Source organism: Dendropsophus ebraccatus, chromosome 9, assembly GCF_027789765.1.
Source record: "Dendropsophus ebraccatus isolate aDenEbr1 chromosome 9, aDenEbr1.pat, whole genome shotgun sequence".
Lineage (NCBI taxonomy): Eukaryota > Metazoa > Chordata > Amphibia > Anura > Hylidae > Dendropsophus > Dendropsophus ebraccatus.
The window spans coordinates 90,890,630-90,909,418 of NC_091462.1; the positions used below are offsets into that span (position 1 = coordinate 90,890,630).

The 18,789-nt window shown below is 40.7% G+C and overlaps 1 protein-coding gene across 1 annotated transcript; it reads right to left on the bottom strand.

Annotated features, from left to right (window-relative positions):
• Positions 1-2,196: 2,196 nt before the first annotated feature.
• Positions 2,197-6,009, bottom strand: FOXL3 (forkhead box L3; the record flags this gene model as incomplete). The annotated part of the gene is made up of 3 exons (XM_069984920.1): positions 5,903-6,009; positions 4,259-4,427; positions 2,197-2,613 (listed from the first exon to the last, which is right to left on the bottom strand). Coding segments are annotated over exons 1-3 (693 nt in total), but the record flags the coding sequence as incomplete, so codon positions are not given.
• Between the last annotated feature and the right edge of the window lie 12,780 nt (positions 6,010-18,789).

An 18,789-nucleotide genomic window follows, 5' to 3' on the forward strand; every position in this document is an offset into this window, starting at 1 on the left:
CTTCCTGCAGGACACACAGCAGCTGATAAGTACTGGAAGACTTAAGATTTTTTAATAGAAGTGAATTACAAATCTCTGGCACTTTATGGCACTGGTTGATTTGAAAGAAAAAAAAAAAGCCTGGGATCATTTCTAATGTTGAAGAGGGCAGAGAGGTGGGGTGGTGCAGGCCTAGGGCAGGAGGAGGGCAGGGAGGAGGGGCAGTCCAGGCCACAAACACTCTAGGCCAAGCCTATTTGACATAGGGCTGCAAGTTTAAAAGTTGTTTTTTAGGACAATAACTGCATCACCTGCCAAACCGAGCCCATGACAGATCTTGGATTAAAAACAGCTATCCAACAGTACAAGTGGTTGGGGTGGGTGGGTGGGGGAGCAGAATGTGGGTACAGAGTCGCTTTAATTGTAAACCACACCAGAACTGAAGACAAGAGTGGTGCTGTCCCTAAAGAAAGGGGCCATGGCCAACGCTGAAAAATTCCTTTAAGACCCATCTTGCACAAAGGAAGAAATTACTGTCCACATGGTAAATACATAGCTCATCCTGTTCATCAATAGATGGTGGTTTCCTCTAGGCAAACCACCAAAACCACTGCTTTATCCAGCAGCCAACGGGAGTTATCATTTGGCTGGTCTCTCTGAGATCAGTGATCTGTTTCTCTTATGGCTATACTAGGCATTGCTCCCACCTAGCCATAATCCTGCTCCACACTGATGAGGGGCAACACCCCGAAACAGCTGTCTGTGGATGGATACCTGGCCTTGGTTTTTCCCTTGTCATTACATTGACTTATAGGGCCACTTAATATGGTGGTTTTGGTGGTTTCCCTACAGGAGCCACCCCTTGGCTGGGTCCTTCCCGGAGGCATATCTGGCTAGTCCTGTGTTTCGAGACTCTTAAATGAGGCTCCACAGGCTCTTCTCTTACTAACAGCTGGTAGTGTAATCGTTTGGCTGTTCTCCCTGAGATCAGCGATCTGTTTCTCTTTTACATTGTAGAGCTGCTTAAGCCTTCCTATGCTTGTTATATGGAGAGCAGAGTAGTCCATAGTGGATCAAGCAGAGTCAAAGGGAAATGTGTTTGTCCTGTTGGCGTTGCAGAGCCATTGGATACAAAAAAAATCTTGAAGCTACTGTATATGGAGGCAATCTGTATGTCTCAGTACAGCCTTGTATTACAAGGATGTTCTCCCACAGAAGCGATAAGACCACATGCAATGGATTGTGCAAGATATTTGATTTTTTGTTAGATGCATGCATACACTGGCAGAAATAAACCTATGGCATGGTCCCAAAAGAAGTGGGAGATAAGTGGAGGTACTGGTAAACCCTATGTGCACCAATTACAATTCCATATAAAACGGGGTAATACAGCCACACACATAAGGTCTAGTCTGTCCTTCCTTCATACTTTTCTTTAAGATCCTCTCTAAGGTTTGCCTAACGAAAAACTGCCCTGTGTGAACATGGCCTTCACGTCATTATGGCTAAAGCAACTGATGAAGCAGCAAAGAGCAAAATTCATCTAAAAAGGAGCTCGGTTCTCCCACAATGGATGCTTAGTAGAGATGAGCAAACCTCGAGCATTCTCGAGTCGATCCGAACCCGAACTTTCGGCATTTGATTAGCGGTGGCTGCTGAACTTGGATAAAGCCCTAAGGCTATGTGGAAAACATGGATATAGTCATTGGCTGTATCCATGTTTTCCAGACAACCTTAGAGCTTTATCCAAGTTCAGCAGCCCCAGCTAATCAAATACCGAACGTTCGGGTTCGGATCGATTTGAACCCGAACCCGGTTCGCTCTTCTCTAATGCTTAGCCAATCTATAGGGTTCATGACCCCACATTTATATTTTTGGCCTTAACAGAAATAACAGGATAGTTATTGGTTTTCGATTTTCGGAAAGGATACATCCAGCAACCTATGTTATCTCACAGGACTCAGCAGTCAACCTTTTTCTATTTATTTGATTTTACAACTTAATAAACCTTAGCCCTTTTTAACTTGTTCATATTATTATATACCTCAATGCAAATTCTATGTAAATCACTCCATAAACCGGATGGAGTTATCGAAGTGTTCAATTCCAGATATTACATGGAATCTCTGAATATAAAGCCCGAAGAGGAAGATGTGTCAAATGTTATAGACTCCAAAAGTGAAGGTTCCCCGAATGTGAGTCCAAAATATGGAATTTATTGTCAAGAATATTATGTTGGGGTCTCAGAATGGGTAAAGGGTCCGGAGATGATAAAATATAATCAATACTAAATTTGATCTCTTCCGTTTTTCCAAGGCCTGAACTTGATTGACTCTGTCGGCTTGAGATGTTGCTGGAGAACATCACGTCTGAAGCCACTGGTCTGGTTCTTGGTTCAGTTCTGTTTTCTTGGCCAGTCGCCATTTGTTGTGAAGATCCCATCAAGGTAAGTTCTCCAGGATGATGGTTTTTAGCCAGACTTTGTTTTCTATCTTTTTGGGATTTTTTCATATTTCGTCTTCTCCGTCTTCTTTTATAGTTCCCGTTCTCAAAAAGGTCAAGCATCGACTCGCACCCCGAAGCAAAAGACCAATAGTTTCCCTTCCCTTTATCATTTCCCTCTGTTCTTGGGACCTGTAGGTAGATAGAAGTTGTTGTAAGGATTCTGTATATCAAGCAACCATACTGATGACACGACAACTACTCTGTATATCGAGTCATTTGAATCTAGCGTCAACTTTCAAATCCTGGGGTTTGGTCTTGGCTCAAAAAACTGATAAATAATTTGTCATAATAAAATTGTGAGTGACAACCATGCATGTAATCTGTTTTTGTTCATTCATCCATTTGACTCTTGATATTTCCTATCCCGTTCTCAACATTTTCATAATTATTTTGAAAAATTGACAATATGACATTCCACAATCAAGAATATAACGCTACGTTTAGATTATAGATAAATTATTTTCAGAACTTTTTTTAGACACAGCCCTCAATATCATAAAGATATATGAGCCTATATTTAAGGCAACATACCTTCTGTCTTAAATCTAGGAATTGGGATTAGTATAAAAGTATAGGTATGCATTAACACTTTGAAGACCAGGGTAGCTTAGTAATGGGACAAATTTACAATGACAACCGTTATTATTGATCATGATCATTATTAATATCTGAAAGATTTTAAAAAATGCTAAGTTTTTTTTACCTAAAAATTGTGAATTTAGTGTAGATTTTTCCTATTGACTTCAATGGGGGGGGGGATCACTAAATCCACAGTCGTTAAAAGAAGTGGTGTGAATGTGTGGCAAAATTTGCAGATTTCAAATAGATATCCTGAAGTTAAGCTGAAGATGGGGTCTACGTTCTTAGACGGTGCTTTTTTTTTTTTAGAAAGCATTAAAAAGGTTGACTGTGATAAATAACTTTTCCCTATCCACAACCGTGACCCACAGCTCTATTTATTCCTATGGAGATACTGGAAAAAGCTGAGTGCATTGGTATGGAGGTCAGACTAAATGTAACCCACCCCCCCCCCCCCTCCCCCGCGATCGCTTACTTTTCCCCTAAGCTGTGGATAGGGGAAAAGTTAATTTTTCCTGGACAACCTCTTTAAGTAGCCACAAAACTGTCTTAAACAGTCAAATATCCAGTCCCATCTGCCCAACCTGGTGACATATAGACATGGTGTATATAGGATTGGCACATTACCAGAGAATGCTGACCACTCAGAGACCACCGCAGTGATCCTAGCAGACCCTGAACGTATGACCATAGAAAAGCACAAGGCCTAAGGCTAATGGTGTGTTTACACAGAGAGATTTATCTGACAGATTTTTGCAGCCAAAGCCAGAAACAGACTATAAACAGAGAACAGGTGATAAAGGAAAGACTGAGATTTCTTCTTTCTGTCAAATCCATTAATGGCTTTGGCTTCAAAACTCTGTCAGATAAATCTCTATATACGGGTCACAGGTGTCTCTAATATTCTTTTTATAATTTATTGCACCATTTTCCTTAAATTACACACTACAGCTACTGCAGAACCTCTTTTTGTCTGCTATTGACTGACATGACATAAAGACAGCACCTGAGGTGTGGATTATGATGTTCTGCAGCAGCTGGGTCATAGTGCTTTAGAAAGAACAAGGCAGCTACTGTATTGGACAGGGAGTTAATGTGTGCAGTGCGTTTACTTACAGGACTATAGAAAACTAAGTCAGAGATGAAGTTGTGAAGCTGAGCTCTGCTGCATCTGACAGCTTGGACTTGTTCTTACCTTCACAAAACAGCTGTTGAGAGACAGGTTGTGCCTTATTGAGTTCTGCCAGGCTCTTTGGTTCGATCTGTAGTATGGGAATTTCTTCATGATAAAGTCGTATATACCAGACAGTGTAACTTTACTGTCCGGACTTTGTTGGATGGCCATGGCGATCAGCGCAATGTAGCTATAACACAAATGTCAGGATAGCAAGTCACTAATATAGTTGCGTATAGTTATGCATCCACCTAATATTACCTGTGATCTGAGCTGCTGTAGAACTACAACTACCAGACAAAACATTCACAGTTTAGGATTTTATGTGTTGTCAAAAAAGATAGTGACAATTACTAACTATAAGAATACAAAGAGGACTTAGTCCTTTGGCTTATGTATGAGGAAACTTATAAGGAAATAGTTATTTGACAAGTTCAGCCCTACAGCATCTAACATGTCATTATACAGTAAGACAGCAGGATAGGAAGTAGGAATAAAGTTATTTCCCAGTCAAAAAGTCATCAAAAACTATTACCCCTGTGTGACTGGGATAGTAACAATACAAAAGACTTCAAAATGTTATACAGTATGTACATATACATTATTGATTACTCCTATGGATGGGGTAAGACTAGGTGATTGATGGAGAAGCGTAATATCAATACCGTATATTATTACATTTAACATGCATGGATATTTCATTATATTGTTATTATTGTTATTTACGTTAAGGTGAATGCACATGAGGAAGATTTGTTGCAGAATTTTCTGCAACTGCCCAATTCACCTGAAATCCTCTTGTTCAGTCAAATTGAACTGAAACTAATTTTCCGCGTGTGAACTTTATATATTATATATATATTTTTTTTTTACTGTGAGAATAAAAGTTGTTTGAGATGTTCTATAGGCAACGTTAAGTATTTTTACTTTTTTTATTTAATTTCCTTTTTATTAGGAGTTCATATTATTATTATTATTATTATTATTATTATTATTATTATTATTATTATTATTATTCAAATTAAAATAATTAACACAATATAATAATAATAATAATAATAATAATAATAATAATAATAATAATAATAATAATAATAATAATAATAATTATTATTATTATTATTATTATATAATGTTTGATAGATGATTTTATTTTAATCCTAATAATGTATAGCAATAATAATTATACATATAATATTTAATATTATTATATAATCATTTTACCAAATAAAGTTACTTCAGCTGTTCTATACAATAACTAACTTTTTATCATTAGTTCTCATCATTCTTATCAATATATCAAAATATTGTTTTAAAATTTTCCCTGGTAAATTTAACATAAACATAGTCAGATATTATATATATATATATATATATATATATATATATATATATATATATATATATATATCAGGCATTCTACATTCCAGTATAAATTATTACCATTTTTCAGTAATAATAATTATCATCATCATCTTTGCTGCTGCTCATATTCATATTCTGTTACTATGCATCAATTAATAAATAATAATAGTAATAATATAAATATTCCATAACATTTCCTATAGGTCAAAATCAATTATCATTTAGTTTTGGAAGAACAATATTGTGCAAAAAAAAAAATGGATATAATAAAAAAATTATTATTGACAATCTAACTCTTACCTATAGGCCGGTCTGGTACACTTCTTCTCCTCGTCCGAGCTGCAGGTTGGATACTCATCTCCATCATAGTTAAAGCAATTATATGGGTACTGAGTATGGTCGAACATAGTGCAGGTCCCTGAATATGGATCTACTGTGGCTTCTGTATTTGTGCTGGGTCCTGTTTGTTTCAGCTCCTGTAGGGGAGGGGGGGGGATGAGATGCTCTACTGAGCTCTGGTCTCCCAATCTACTCCCCTCCCTCTGACTTGAGTATGAGGTTGTTCTCTAGAAATTCCTAGACTCCCAGACAGCTAGTCTGTTGGGATATTTTGTTTTGCATCCAATCTGGTTATAAGAGAGGCAGGGAAAATCTTGATTAAATTGGTCGGGTCTATTGTGAACCTTTGAACTCTATGACTTTGAATGTCTCTCTCTGGGTGGTCCTGATGTAGACACATAAGATGTTGGTGCTGAGGATAAATATTTTTTCCCCCTATATAAGCAAACAAATGTGATCCCTGCAATACGTATATGAAAGACATTATTTTAATAGACTTTATTAAAGAGACGGAGGGGGGCCGAGCCGTTCTCTGATATCAGAGCATCCTTCGCAGGTACCACGTCAGTCGCGAGCAGTCAAAAGCTCTGATGTTTCCTGGCCTGTAATAGATAGCAATTCCATTTCTTTTAATAAGAAGGAAGCAATATTTTTCAAAGGAGAACAGAGCTGTAGATATGAAGGACTGCTGTCAAGAAGCGGAGTAAAAGGAAAATAGCTGCAGGCCGCAGAGCTGCCTGTGTGTGGGCTTTGATCTCAAGGATGAATTAGTCTTAATAGCCTTCCGACTCTGTAGCCAAAATTGTAACAATGCGAGGGGACTCGTTCTCCTCTTTGCCGGCTTTATTGGATGTATCATGTAAACAGCTTTACCGAACCTGTAAGAACCTATAATAGGTGAATGGGAGATGATAAGGCAATGTGTTAATTTTCCAGGATCTGTGCCAACCATCAGCCGGAGCCATCGGGAGCTGGGCTGCATGCGCTGGGATGCTTTTGTATAGTATCAGAGCATTTCAGAAGGTCACATAAGTTGTGTAGATTCATGTTTGGCACAATGTGTGTTGTGCGAGCGGCGTGCAGCAAGCAGTGGAAGGCATGTAGACACTTGGGGAGAGATCACTTTGTCTAGACGGCTCTCTCATTTACATTACAAAGCGGACAGTCATTTAATTATGGCGCGCTGACAACTAAGTGCGGCCGGCCTAAATATTATTGTAAAAAAATCCCGGTTCTCTTAAAGGAGTAGTGACTGATTAAAGGGAGGCAGTTACATGGATGAGTCACCTGGCAGGCTACACTCTTTCTGGGACTATCTATCATCGCCTATCTATCTATCTATCTATCTCCTATCTATCTATCTATCTATCTCCTATCTATCTATCTCCTATCTATCATCTCCTATCTATCTATCTATCTATCTATCTATCTATCTATCTATCTATCTATCTCATATCTATCTATAAAAGGTATATTACCGCAGCACTCCGGATGTCATCAAACAAATGGATTTATTGCTTCCAAAGGTGCAACGTTTCGCTCATACAATCAGAGCTTTCTCAAGCAGGCAAATACATATGTTCACTTCAACCTTATATACAGCAGTGTTTCTCTATCATTGGTTAATCATTATCACATGATCAAGTGCATTTTCAAAACACAGGAAAAAAAACTATATTCTAAGGTGATAGGTGATCTCAGACCCGGATCGGGATATATCATTTCATGTAACATCGTGTACAAGTAATCATAAAGTAAATGTTATAAAAAGTCCATTTAAGTAATTGATCAGTCCAAATATACAAAACGGAAAGATCCATGGCATCCACAATCCAGCATGACTACGGCAGTGGTATCAATGAGATGGAATTGTTGGAACTGGCACTTTAAGGATCGTAAGCATATCCAAGTCCTAGGATGAAATGAGAACACAAATGTGAAGTGTTCTCTGAAAAATACATGCATATCTTGATTGGAAGTGGGCAGCTCAGAGCAGTAGGCAGACGGTGGGTGTGGTAGTAGCTGCACAGGTCCGGGGAGTAGTGAGCATTGTTAACCATATAGTTGCTGTCTCCCTTCATCGTCGCTGTGAATCACCATGCTCGCATCAGAACCACAGTACTAGTGTTCACATTCGGCCAAATCTTGCAAGACTCTTGCTTGAGAAAAGTCTCAGTGTAGAGACTGAAACGTCGCATCACCTGCTGTATGGATTGAATAAACCACTATCTAAACCTCTATCTATCTATCTCCTATCTATCTATCTATCTATCTATCTATCTATCTATCTATCTATCTCCTATCTATCTATCTATCTATCTTTCTATCTATCTATCTCCTATCTATCTATCTATCTATCTATCTATCTATCTATCTATCTATCTATCTATCATCTATCTATCCCTCCATTTACCCATTTGTACCTATGAGTTCTAACAATCCTATATCATTAGCACTGATACATGCAGAATTATTAATACTGAGCCTTTCCAATGTCTTTTCTAATGTACTGTATATTAGCATTAGAATAGACATTTTATTAGAGGAAGCCGCAGCAGTGAAACACAACAACTTGTTACAGAAACTGATAACTATTTTTCTACACCATGATCTATAGTTTTTATGGGTACCAGTAAGATGGGACTTTTTGTTTGTTTTTATTATTATTATTATTATTATTATTATTATTATTATTATTATTATATATCACTTTAATGGTCACTGTTGTTTCAAACAACTTCCCTCCATTTGACAGCTCGTGTGATTTCTAACAAGTTTGTAAATCGCCTCATGTACAAAAAAACTGAAAAACAGCTATAAAGTTTTGTCCACTTGCAGGTTTGTAATGTGGCCTGGTTGGTTCACCCTTGGGCTATGTTCATGCAGTGTCCCATAGCGGCTGCCCACTGCATCTACGTAAGCATGCATAGGCCAGTACTATGTGTTACATGATGTCTGTAGTACCCTACTCCCACCACTAGTGGTCACTGTATTACTTGTTTTATGTGGTACGGCTGAAGGCAGGGCCGCCATCAGGAATTTCGGCCCATAAAGCCAAAGTATCTTTGTCTCTGGAGCGGTGTGCAGACGCAGCCACCTCTGGAAGATTGGATTGCTTTGGATACATCCCACAGCAGCTGAGTTCCATGCGCAAGCAATATTAATTAAAATAAAAACATGGAACCTTATATCCCAGCAGCATCTGCGTCTGCACACCACACATCAACTTTGTGACAGGTACTCTTTTAAGGCAGTGCCCTCATGGTTTTTTTTAGGGGGGGGGGAGACAATTATTCTAGGTGTATGGTCGCCTTTTAAAAAAATACAAGGTAGCTCAGTACACGAGGGCAAACATTTAAAGCCTGGATAAACTATACAGATACCATACAGCCTGGGATATGGTATACAGATACTATACAGCCTGGATATAGTATACAGATACCATAGAGCCTGGGACATAGTATACAGATACCACACAGCCTGGGATATACTATACAGATAGCCATACAGCCTGGGATATGGTATACAGATACTATACAGCCTGGGTATAGTATACAGATACCATAGAGCCTGGGACATAGTATACAGATACCACACAGCCTGGGATATACTATACAGATAGCCATACAGCCTGGGATATGGTATACAGATACCATACAGCCTGGGATATAGTATACAGATACCATACAGCCTGGGATATAGTATACAGATACCATACAGCCTGGGATATAGTATACATATACCATACAGCCTAGGATATAGTATACATATACCATACAGCCTGGGATATAGTATACATATACTATACAACCTAGGATATAGTATACAGATACCATGCAGACTGGGATATAGTATACAGATACCATACAGCCTGGGATATAGTATACAGATACCATACAGCCTGGGATTTAGTATACAGATACCATACAGCCTGGGATATAGTATACATATACCATACAGCCTGGGATATAGTATACATATACCATACAGCCTAGGATATAATATACAGATATCATGCAGACTGGGATATAGTATACAGATACCATACATCCTGGGATATAGTATACATATACCATACAGCCTGGATGTAATATATAGATACCAAACAGCCTGTATATAGTATACAGATACCATACAGCCTGGATATAGTATACAGATACCATACAGCCTGGATATAGTATACAGATACCATACAGGAGATGGTGTGCATGCATTCTCAATCAGGAGAAAGCAGCTGCTCCCAGACCCCTCTGTCACCTCTGTCACCTCTGCAGTCTCATCTGATCCTTCCAGACTTTTCTGTCCCTCTTCACCCCTTCTCCAGACTCCTCACCCCTCCAGACTCCAAAAAACTAGCACACACACACACTTACTGTCTGCAGGGAAGCTCCAGGGCCCATGTGCTGCAGTCTTCTGGTCCTCACACAGCGGCTCCGGGCCCCTCCCCCTCCTTCTCCTCTTCTGTTCCGACATCCTGGCAAAGGAGAAAGCTGCCAGAGAATGGAAATCTCTACATTTTCCTGCCTGTGCGGTACAGCTGTCAGGAGCTTGTATGCAGGGAGCAAGATGGGCTGGCCCCCCTGGATCCTAGTTTGAGCCTAGGCCCCTAACACCTGTACCACCAATACTGCCCTAATGGTGGCCCTGGCTGAAGGAGAAACTATGCTAAGGCTGCGTTCACACTGAGCAAGAACGTCCGCTTCTTCCCCTCTCCGCACAAAGAAATGACATGTCATTTCTGTGAGCGGAGAGTGGCGGCAGCGGAGGAGCGTGACCCCCTCCTTCACTCAAAGCAGGACACTGAGCACGGCGGAATTCCGCAGCGGAGAGCACCGCCGCGGGATTCCCACGTACCTGCTCAGTGTGAACGGGGCCTAAGGGTTAACTGTATACTGTGTTTATTGTATAACTCATGCCACTGTCTGCTGATTTCTATTGTAACCAATCCCTGATTTAGCTACCTCAGAGGTCCCCAACCTTTTCTAGAGGGTTGTCTTAGTCTCTTTGCCCAATAAGATCCCCCTGGAGAAGTATATATTGGGGTTAGAACTAGTTGGGTGGGGGTTGTTCCAGAGAGAGTACTGAGAGAGAAAGTGTATATGAGAGAGCCTACTGAGGACACCCTTCCAGGGCAGGACTAACCCTATCCCCCCTGGGCAGCATCTTCCTAATGATCACTCCAGAACAAAGAAAGTGGTTAGGTAAGACCTACTGGGTGAGAATTCTACTGCAGGTGCTAGGTTTTCCCATGGCCATCCCCAAGTGCTAACCCCAATGGTTAGCTTCTTCCACTAGGTGGGCCTACATCCAGTATACTGTGTCACTCGGTGCTAAAGATGACCAAACCGGTTCGCCCGGTTTGGGATCCGGTTCGGATTTTCCCAAAAATCTGAGTCCGATCGGATTTGGATTTTTGGAAATCCGCTCTGATTTTTTTTTCTTGCTTTCTAAAATGGCAGCCGCCATTCTAGAAAGCAGGAAGTGTTCCGGGCATCATGGGAAATCGCCTTTCTCGCCCGGAACACTTCCCACATCCAATCTGCAGGGATCTTGTACTAGCCCACCCCCTGTGTGACGTCGGTATTGCTTTAAAAGGAGCGGTCACATGACCGCACCACGCAGTGTGTAGAGGGAGAGAGAGAGAGAGAGAAGAAGCAAGCTTCTGTTGTGTACTACAGACTACTGAGAAGATATTGTAGGAAAGGAAAGGAAAGGAAAGAAAAGGAAAGATTAGGAAAGCGGAGAGGAGAAACATCTAGTGATTGAGAGAGAAATATAGAGCGGGCGAAAGATAGATAGATTAGGCATTGGACAGAAAAGGGTGCACGGAACCAAAACGTGCAGTACAGATATACAAGTCCTATACTTCTGATAGTGTGTATATCACATCCCTCTTATCCTGAGAGACAAAAATACCTGGTGCAGATGTATAGCATTATATCTTAACAAAAAAGTGCTATATACCCAATTGTTGACTACTGTTGCTCCTGCCTGGCCTCCATGTTGCCTACTGCTGCTCCTGCCTGACCTCCATGTTGGCTACTGCTGCTCCTGCCTGGCCTCCATGTTGGCTACTGCTGCTCCTGCCTGGCCTCCATGTTGACTACTGCTGCTCCTGTACTGGCCTCAAATGACTATTGCTGGACCTCCACTGGCCTCCAATGACTACTGCTGCTCCTTCACTGCATTTGTGACCTTTTTCCTGCATAGACCCTGTAATGGTGAGTTTCCTGCATAGACCCTGTAATGGTGAGTTTCCTGCATAGACCCTGTAATGGTGAGTTTCCTGCATAGACCCTGTAATGGTGAGTTTCCTGCATAGACCCTGTAATGGTGAGTTTCCTGCATAGACCCTGTAATGGTGAGTTTCCTGCATAGACCCTGTAATGGTGAGTTTTCTGCATAGACCCTGTAATGGTGATTATTGACTTTGAGATATCGAAAAGATAATGATGTTACTGACATGTAGAGCCCTAAATCCAACCAAATACACTACCCCCGTACCATATAGATGCTTTAAACTATGAAATCCGACGAAATCCGAAATCCGGTCGGACCGAACTTTCTGAAAAAATCCGAAAGTCTGGTCGGACCGAACTTTTGAAAAGTTCGCTCATCTCTACTCGGTGCCCACAAGATAGCATAGACGTAGGATTCTTCTAACACCACCCAGCTGAGTACTCTAGGGTCTGGATAGGGCCCCTAACTTCTAACTGGCCGTCCACTGTCACCTCAGCTGAACCAGTAAAAGGTTATTTGAAGTCACTACTACTAAAGCTAAGTCTATTCAAGTGTATAGTATACTCAGAGACTGTGTCAAGTGCTTATCTATATTCCCACCAGTGTCAAAGCTGTGCCTGTATAAAGTATTCTCTCTTATCTACCAGCGAACCAGCTGTGATTCTCCAAGCGTTCTGTGTGCATTGTTAAGGCCCTATTCCACCAACAGATCTGACGACAGATTATCTGCCAAAGATTTGAAGCCAAACCCAGGAACAGACTATAATGAGAGAACAGGTCATAAAGAAAAGACTGAGATTTCTCCTCTTTTCAAATCTACTCCTGGGTTTGGCTTCAAATCTTTGGCAGATCAGAACTTTTGGTGGAATAGGGCCTTTACTAGTGAGAACCTACAAGTAATAGTCCTTCTATTTGGATTATTGCAACTATTGTAGTTCAAGAGACTGTATTACGTGTACTGCACTTCAACAGATCTCACTAAAGACTGTACTGATTTACGTTACCTTGTTCTATGCATTCATTACTGCGCTACACCCACAATACACAAGGCCTACAACCAAAGAAGCCATGTGACAGTGTATCTAGGGTAGGATGTAAACCCCTCCTGTTCACTGTGACAAGTGCCTTGTTGACACACCACCTCCTCGCCCCAGCTACATAACATTTAGCAACCCCGGGTCACTGCATTCACTCTATGTAAAAAAAGAGCAAAGGCATCCGCTTGTTTTTTTTTTTTAAATGTTTGTTGTTAGCGAATTTTAATTGAAGTGAAATAACAGATGTTATTTTCCCAGACGTCAAATTAACGTCCATGACGATTATTTGGGGATGTTATTTTTAGTTGTTCACACATTTTTATGTTTTTTTTACCGTACTTTCGCCGATACATTTTTATTTTTTTTTTACCGTACTTTCGCCGTTACTACTAAATACAGTCCACCTTTAAAAAATTACACACTCAAAACCGCCAGAACTAGAATAATATACCAACAGCCGTCATTGTAAAGACGGGCGCCAAAAACGCGAAATGACGGACATAATATTGAGAGCAAAAAAAAAACGTCTTGTTCTGTAGTGGGCTGCTTACAGGATCTTCTCTTCACACACAATCAGTTGCCTTATAAATTGGATGTTAATTGCGTCATGTTCTGGGACACTGTCTAAAGTCAACACTGTGCAAAGTTTGGTGTGAAGTCAACTCTAGCCTGAGATTCCTGTAAAGTAACTGTGGAAAAAAAATTGAATAGTTGTGTTCAACCGAATGCTCTAGTTGTGTTCTGTAATGTTTAGCTTCTGTGCCCTATATGAAATCTATAACTATTAAAGCGATATACCAATCTCAACTAACATACAATAGTTATACTTCATCAACTTTTTGAATCAAATATTTTTGCTAATACTTTCATTCAGCAACAATAACTTGCCTCCTTCTACTGATATACTGCTTTTTTACATTGTTCACAGATCATTGTCTAGGCTACCGCCCACTACTCTGCCTTAAAAGCAGTGGTCAGTTTGATAGTAGACAGTAGATAGTTGCCATGATTTACACCAGCATATGATATTCCTCATATGTTTTACTACTTTTAAAAAATTATTTTCTTAAAAAAAAAATTATAATTGCAATTTTTTGACACCTTTAACTTTTTTTTTACTTTTCTATCTACAGAGCTATATTTGACCTTCTGATGGCTTTTTGAATTTTCATTTACTTATTTATTAACTTTTTTTAAAAACACTTTTAGTCCCCCTAGGAGACTTATATAAGCATGTATTGGCTTGTCCATACAAATCAATTTACTACACATTTACTGCATTCATCCATGGGATCTGCACTCCATTGGTACAGCCTGCCTCAGCAAAAGTCTGGGGCTGCTGTGAGAACAGACCGCTCCCTGCCCATATCAACATTTAGTAAGGCCTATTAAGGGTGCGTTCACACGTACAGGATCTGCAGCAGATCTGCAGCAAATTTAAAGTTGCAGATTCAATGCAAAGTAACTCTGGGCCATCAAATCTGCTGCAAGGAGATCTGCAGCAGATCTGCAGCAGATTTGGTGGCCCAGAATTGATTTGCTTTGAATCTGCAGCTTCAAATTTGCACCATCAAATCTGCTGCAGATCTGCTGCAGATTCTGTACGTGTGAACTCACCCTACGGATCCTGTAGGTGTGAACGCACCCTTAGGTGCGTTCACACCTACAAGATCCGCAGGGGATCAGCAGCGGATCCGCAGCAGATTTGATGGTGCAGACTTGATGCTGTGTTCAGTTATTTAAATGAAATCTGCTGCGGATCCGCTGCAGATCCGCAGCAGAAAATAAGCTGCGGATCCGGTAAGTGTGAACGTACCCTAAAGGGGTATTTCCATCACCTAAACTGTTGTAAGGTGATGGGAAATGAAAAAGCAGTTAGCAAAAATTCTTTCTTTTAAAATTTGTCAGCATTGACAGCGGTTGTCCTTCATCCAGACCATCACTATCAGCTATGATGGCGGGCCAGGCAGTGAGGGAACTAGTGTTCGGGAATTGGTATGGTTGGTTTTAAGTATGTTTTTCCTTATCTTGTGCAAACTAGACTAGACAATCTTAAAATGTGCAACATTTATCAGGCTGTAATAAATCTGTCACACTTAAAGACTGTTAAAGCCCTATTACTTGGGCTGAGGTCCGCCAGAATTTTCAACCAGATAGAGGTGCAATTTTTGGTACGTACAAAGTAGGCCACAAGCTCTTTTGCATAAACCATGCTGTTTTTTCATACCAGGCAGAAAAGTGTCTGAAAGTGGCAGAAAAGTGTTTAAAATGCATAATAAATGTGGAGACATTAGTAAATCAGGGCCAATGGGTCATTAAGCAGTAAAAGAGAAATTGTCCACTGTATTTTTCAGATTGGAGTTGATGGTGGTTCCCAAACTTTGAAAATTATTTTTTGATTTGTAGCCAAGTGTCATGGAGGTGGGGTTGAGCTGCTTAAGTGCCACAAACTGACACACCACCTTGTTTACTCTCACCTCCTAGCACCTCCTGATTGATGTGCACAGCCCTCAGTCAAGGAGGGGGTGGGAAATGTGGGCAAGTAGGAGGTGTAACAAGCTTTAGCACATGAGCAGCTTGGTGGGAAAGGTGTTCATAAATTCATTAGGGTAGACAATGTATTCAAGCCTAAAGGATTGGTATGGAAATTATCTAGAGACCTAAGTAGTAGGTCATATGATGGCTGGAATCTCAGGCTCCCATGAGGCCATAACTATAGGGAGGCCTCTGGACCACAAAGCTCACACAGTCTATTACGTTTGTCGCTGTCATCACAGTAATCAATGTCTTCTTGGTTTTATAGAAGTCAAGATTCTTATACTGCAAAACAGCTTTTATAGAAGTCAGCGGGATTTATGCATTTTCTCAGATTTTATAGGAAGCTGTTTTATAATTATACAAGAGTATAAATACAGTGTAATCTAAGTCAAGACTCAATCTAATTATAGCTTAGGGCATTGAATGCATTTTCTTGAGTCTATAACCAGCGGCGGGATTTGCTCTGTAAATTTATAATACTTACATTGTAGAAGAAGTTTATGTAGAAAGATAGGTAGAAAGCTGTAAAGTGAGAAAAGAAGGAAAGAAAAGGAAGGAAGAGAAGAAAAAAAAGGGATGGAAAAGTAAGAGAAGGAAAAGAAACTGCTTATATTGAGCTATTGATAATGCTGATATCTTCTTATGTCTTTTAAAGTGACTCTGTACCCACAATCTGACCCACCAAACTGCTTGTACCGACAGATAGCTGCTTTTAATCCAAGATCTGTCCTGGGGTCCGTTTGGCAGGTGATGCAGTTATTGTCCTAAAAAACTACTTTTAAACTTGCAGCCCTGTGCCAAATGGCCATGGCCTAGAGTGTCTGTGCATTAGGCTGGCACAACCTCTCTGTCCCTCTTCCCCGCCCTCCTCATCATTAGGAATGCTCCAGACAGGTATTTTCCTATTCATCAGCTGTGAGAACACGGCACATGGGCTGGATCTTTAAGGCACCTGTGCAGCGTTCACTGCAGAGAAATAGGAAAAATACTGCCAGTGTCATTCCTAATGATGGAGAGGGTGGGGAGGAGGAAGAGGGGTGGTGCAAGGTAAGGCACAGATACTGTAAGCCACAGCCGTTTAGCACAGGGCTGCAAGTTTAAAAGTTGTTTTTTAGGACAATAAGGGCATCACCTGCCGAACGGACCACAGGACAGATCTTAGATTAAAAGCAGCTGTCATTTTGAATAGGTTTACATACTTGAAGCTGAATTTTCATCCTGCTTTGAGTATGTAAACTCCGTCCCACTTAACCCGCAGCCGCCCAGTGAATACTTTACTGTTCCACGTTCTAGCCTGCTTCTGTGGCTCCCGGCATCGTGACGTCCTGCTCAGCCAGTCAGTGGCTGCTGAGGGACAGTGCACCGATTGGCTAAGCGGGACGTCAGTAAGTAAAGTATTAGTCAGTTAGTAAAGTACTCACTGGGCCACTGTGGGTTAAGGGGGATGGGGCTTTACATACTCGCAACAGATTGAAAATTCCATTGTGAGAATTAAACCTCTTCAAAATTACAGTGACGGGAATCGCTGCAGATTTCGAAGGGTTGGTATAGGTGTAGTGTAAGGAACTAGCAATACTTAAGCAGGTGTAAACTTTTTTTTAATTTATTTTTTTAACAGGTGTAAACTTCTTAAAGGCACAGTAGATGTTATAACAGTCCTTTTCAATAATGTACAGAATATACAGTGGTGGAAGTCACTGACCAAGATCCCTTTTGAGCTGAGTGCTAGAAATACTTTTTAGATAGATCTCTGTTTAGCGCAGGTTTACTGAAGAATTCTTGGAGACCTAAGAATAAATCACTGCTTCCTAGCAGGTATATTTGAGATTTGGAATATACTTAAGTAGACATAGACGTAGACTTAACTAAAAAAATATAGGCTTAGACTGGTGGTGGTGACAGTGGACTGCCTGCAGGGGAGGGTGAGAAAAATGACCTATCCAGACTCTCAGGTACTCAGCTATGGGGGCTTAAGAGAAGAAGCTTTTGCATCTACATCTATGAACTTCCCCTGACTGCTATCCATAGGCACTGAGTGACACAGATCCAGGAACACAGGCCCCACCTAGTAGGTAAAGCTAGCCATTAGGGAGACCCCTAAGGAAACCTAGTGCTTGCAGCACAGTTCTCACCTTTAATTGCTCTTACTTAATTGCTGTTTTTATTCAAGTTATAAGGATGAGAAGAGAATAGTCCCCCACCAAAGATAGGATTCCCATTTCCTAGACATGGCTAGGGCTGAGGATAATTGAAGTAGGAAATAGTCTTTGGATATAAAGTCCCCATACATGAATCCTGGCCACCAGGCCAGGCCCTGAAAAATACTATAGTAGGAACACACTCTTTTTCCTTTCTTTAACTCAATACGGCTTAAGACTGTCCCAAACCTGCTGTACCTCATTTTATATACCCCCAGGAGCTATCTGATTGACAAAGAACACCTCAGGAGACACGTACTCACACCTGTGATAGGCTTGAGAGACAGAGACGGGACATCTGTGAGGTACCCAGCTCAGGGATTGCCTCTCAGTCAGTGGAACATACAGTGCAATATACAGTAAAAGACATGAGGAAAAACTCAACTTTGATTGTGCTAGATAGGGTAAAGTGTAGAGTGACACCTAGTGGTGGGAGTTCATACTACGACTTCATCCCAGAGCGTATATACACACATATCATACTACCAACCTACACATACTAGAAAACCATGGTGGCACACCCGCTTTGGGACACTACATTCTGAACGCTTTCGTTGACTAACCAGCAGTGCCATCAGCTCGTTAGGCAGTCAGGTGGTCACAGACTGACTTTAAAGCCCCCATTACACGGGGCGACCGTGAGGAGCAAACGAGCGCTGTCAGCGCTCCTAACGGCCGATAATCGTTCCATGTAATAGGGCCTTAAGGTTGAGTTCACACTGCATTTTTTGTCTCTGTTACAGTACGTTTTTGACATACACAATAACGTGCTCAACCGTGCTTTTGTGTACGTAAAAAAAAAAGTATACATTGCAATGTGTTTTTTTATAATGCA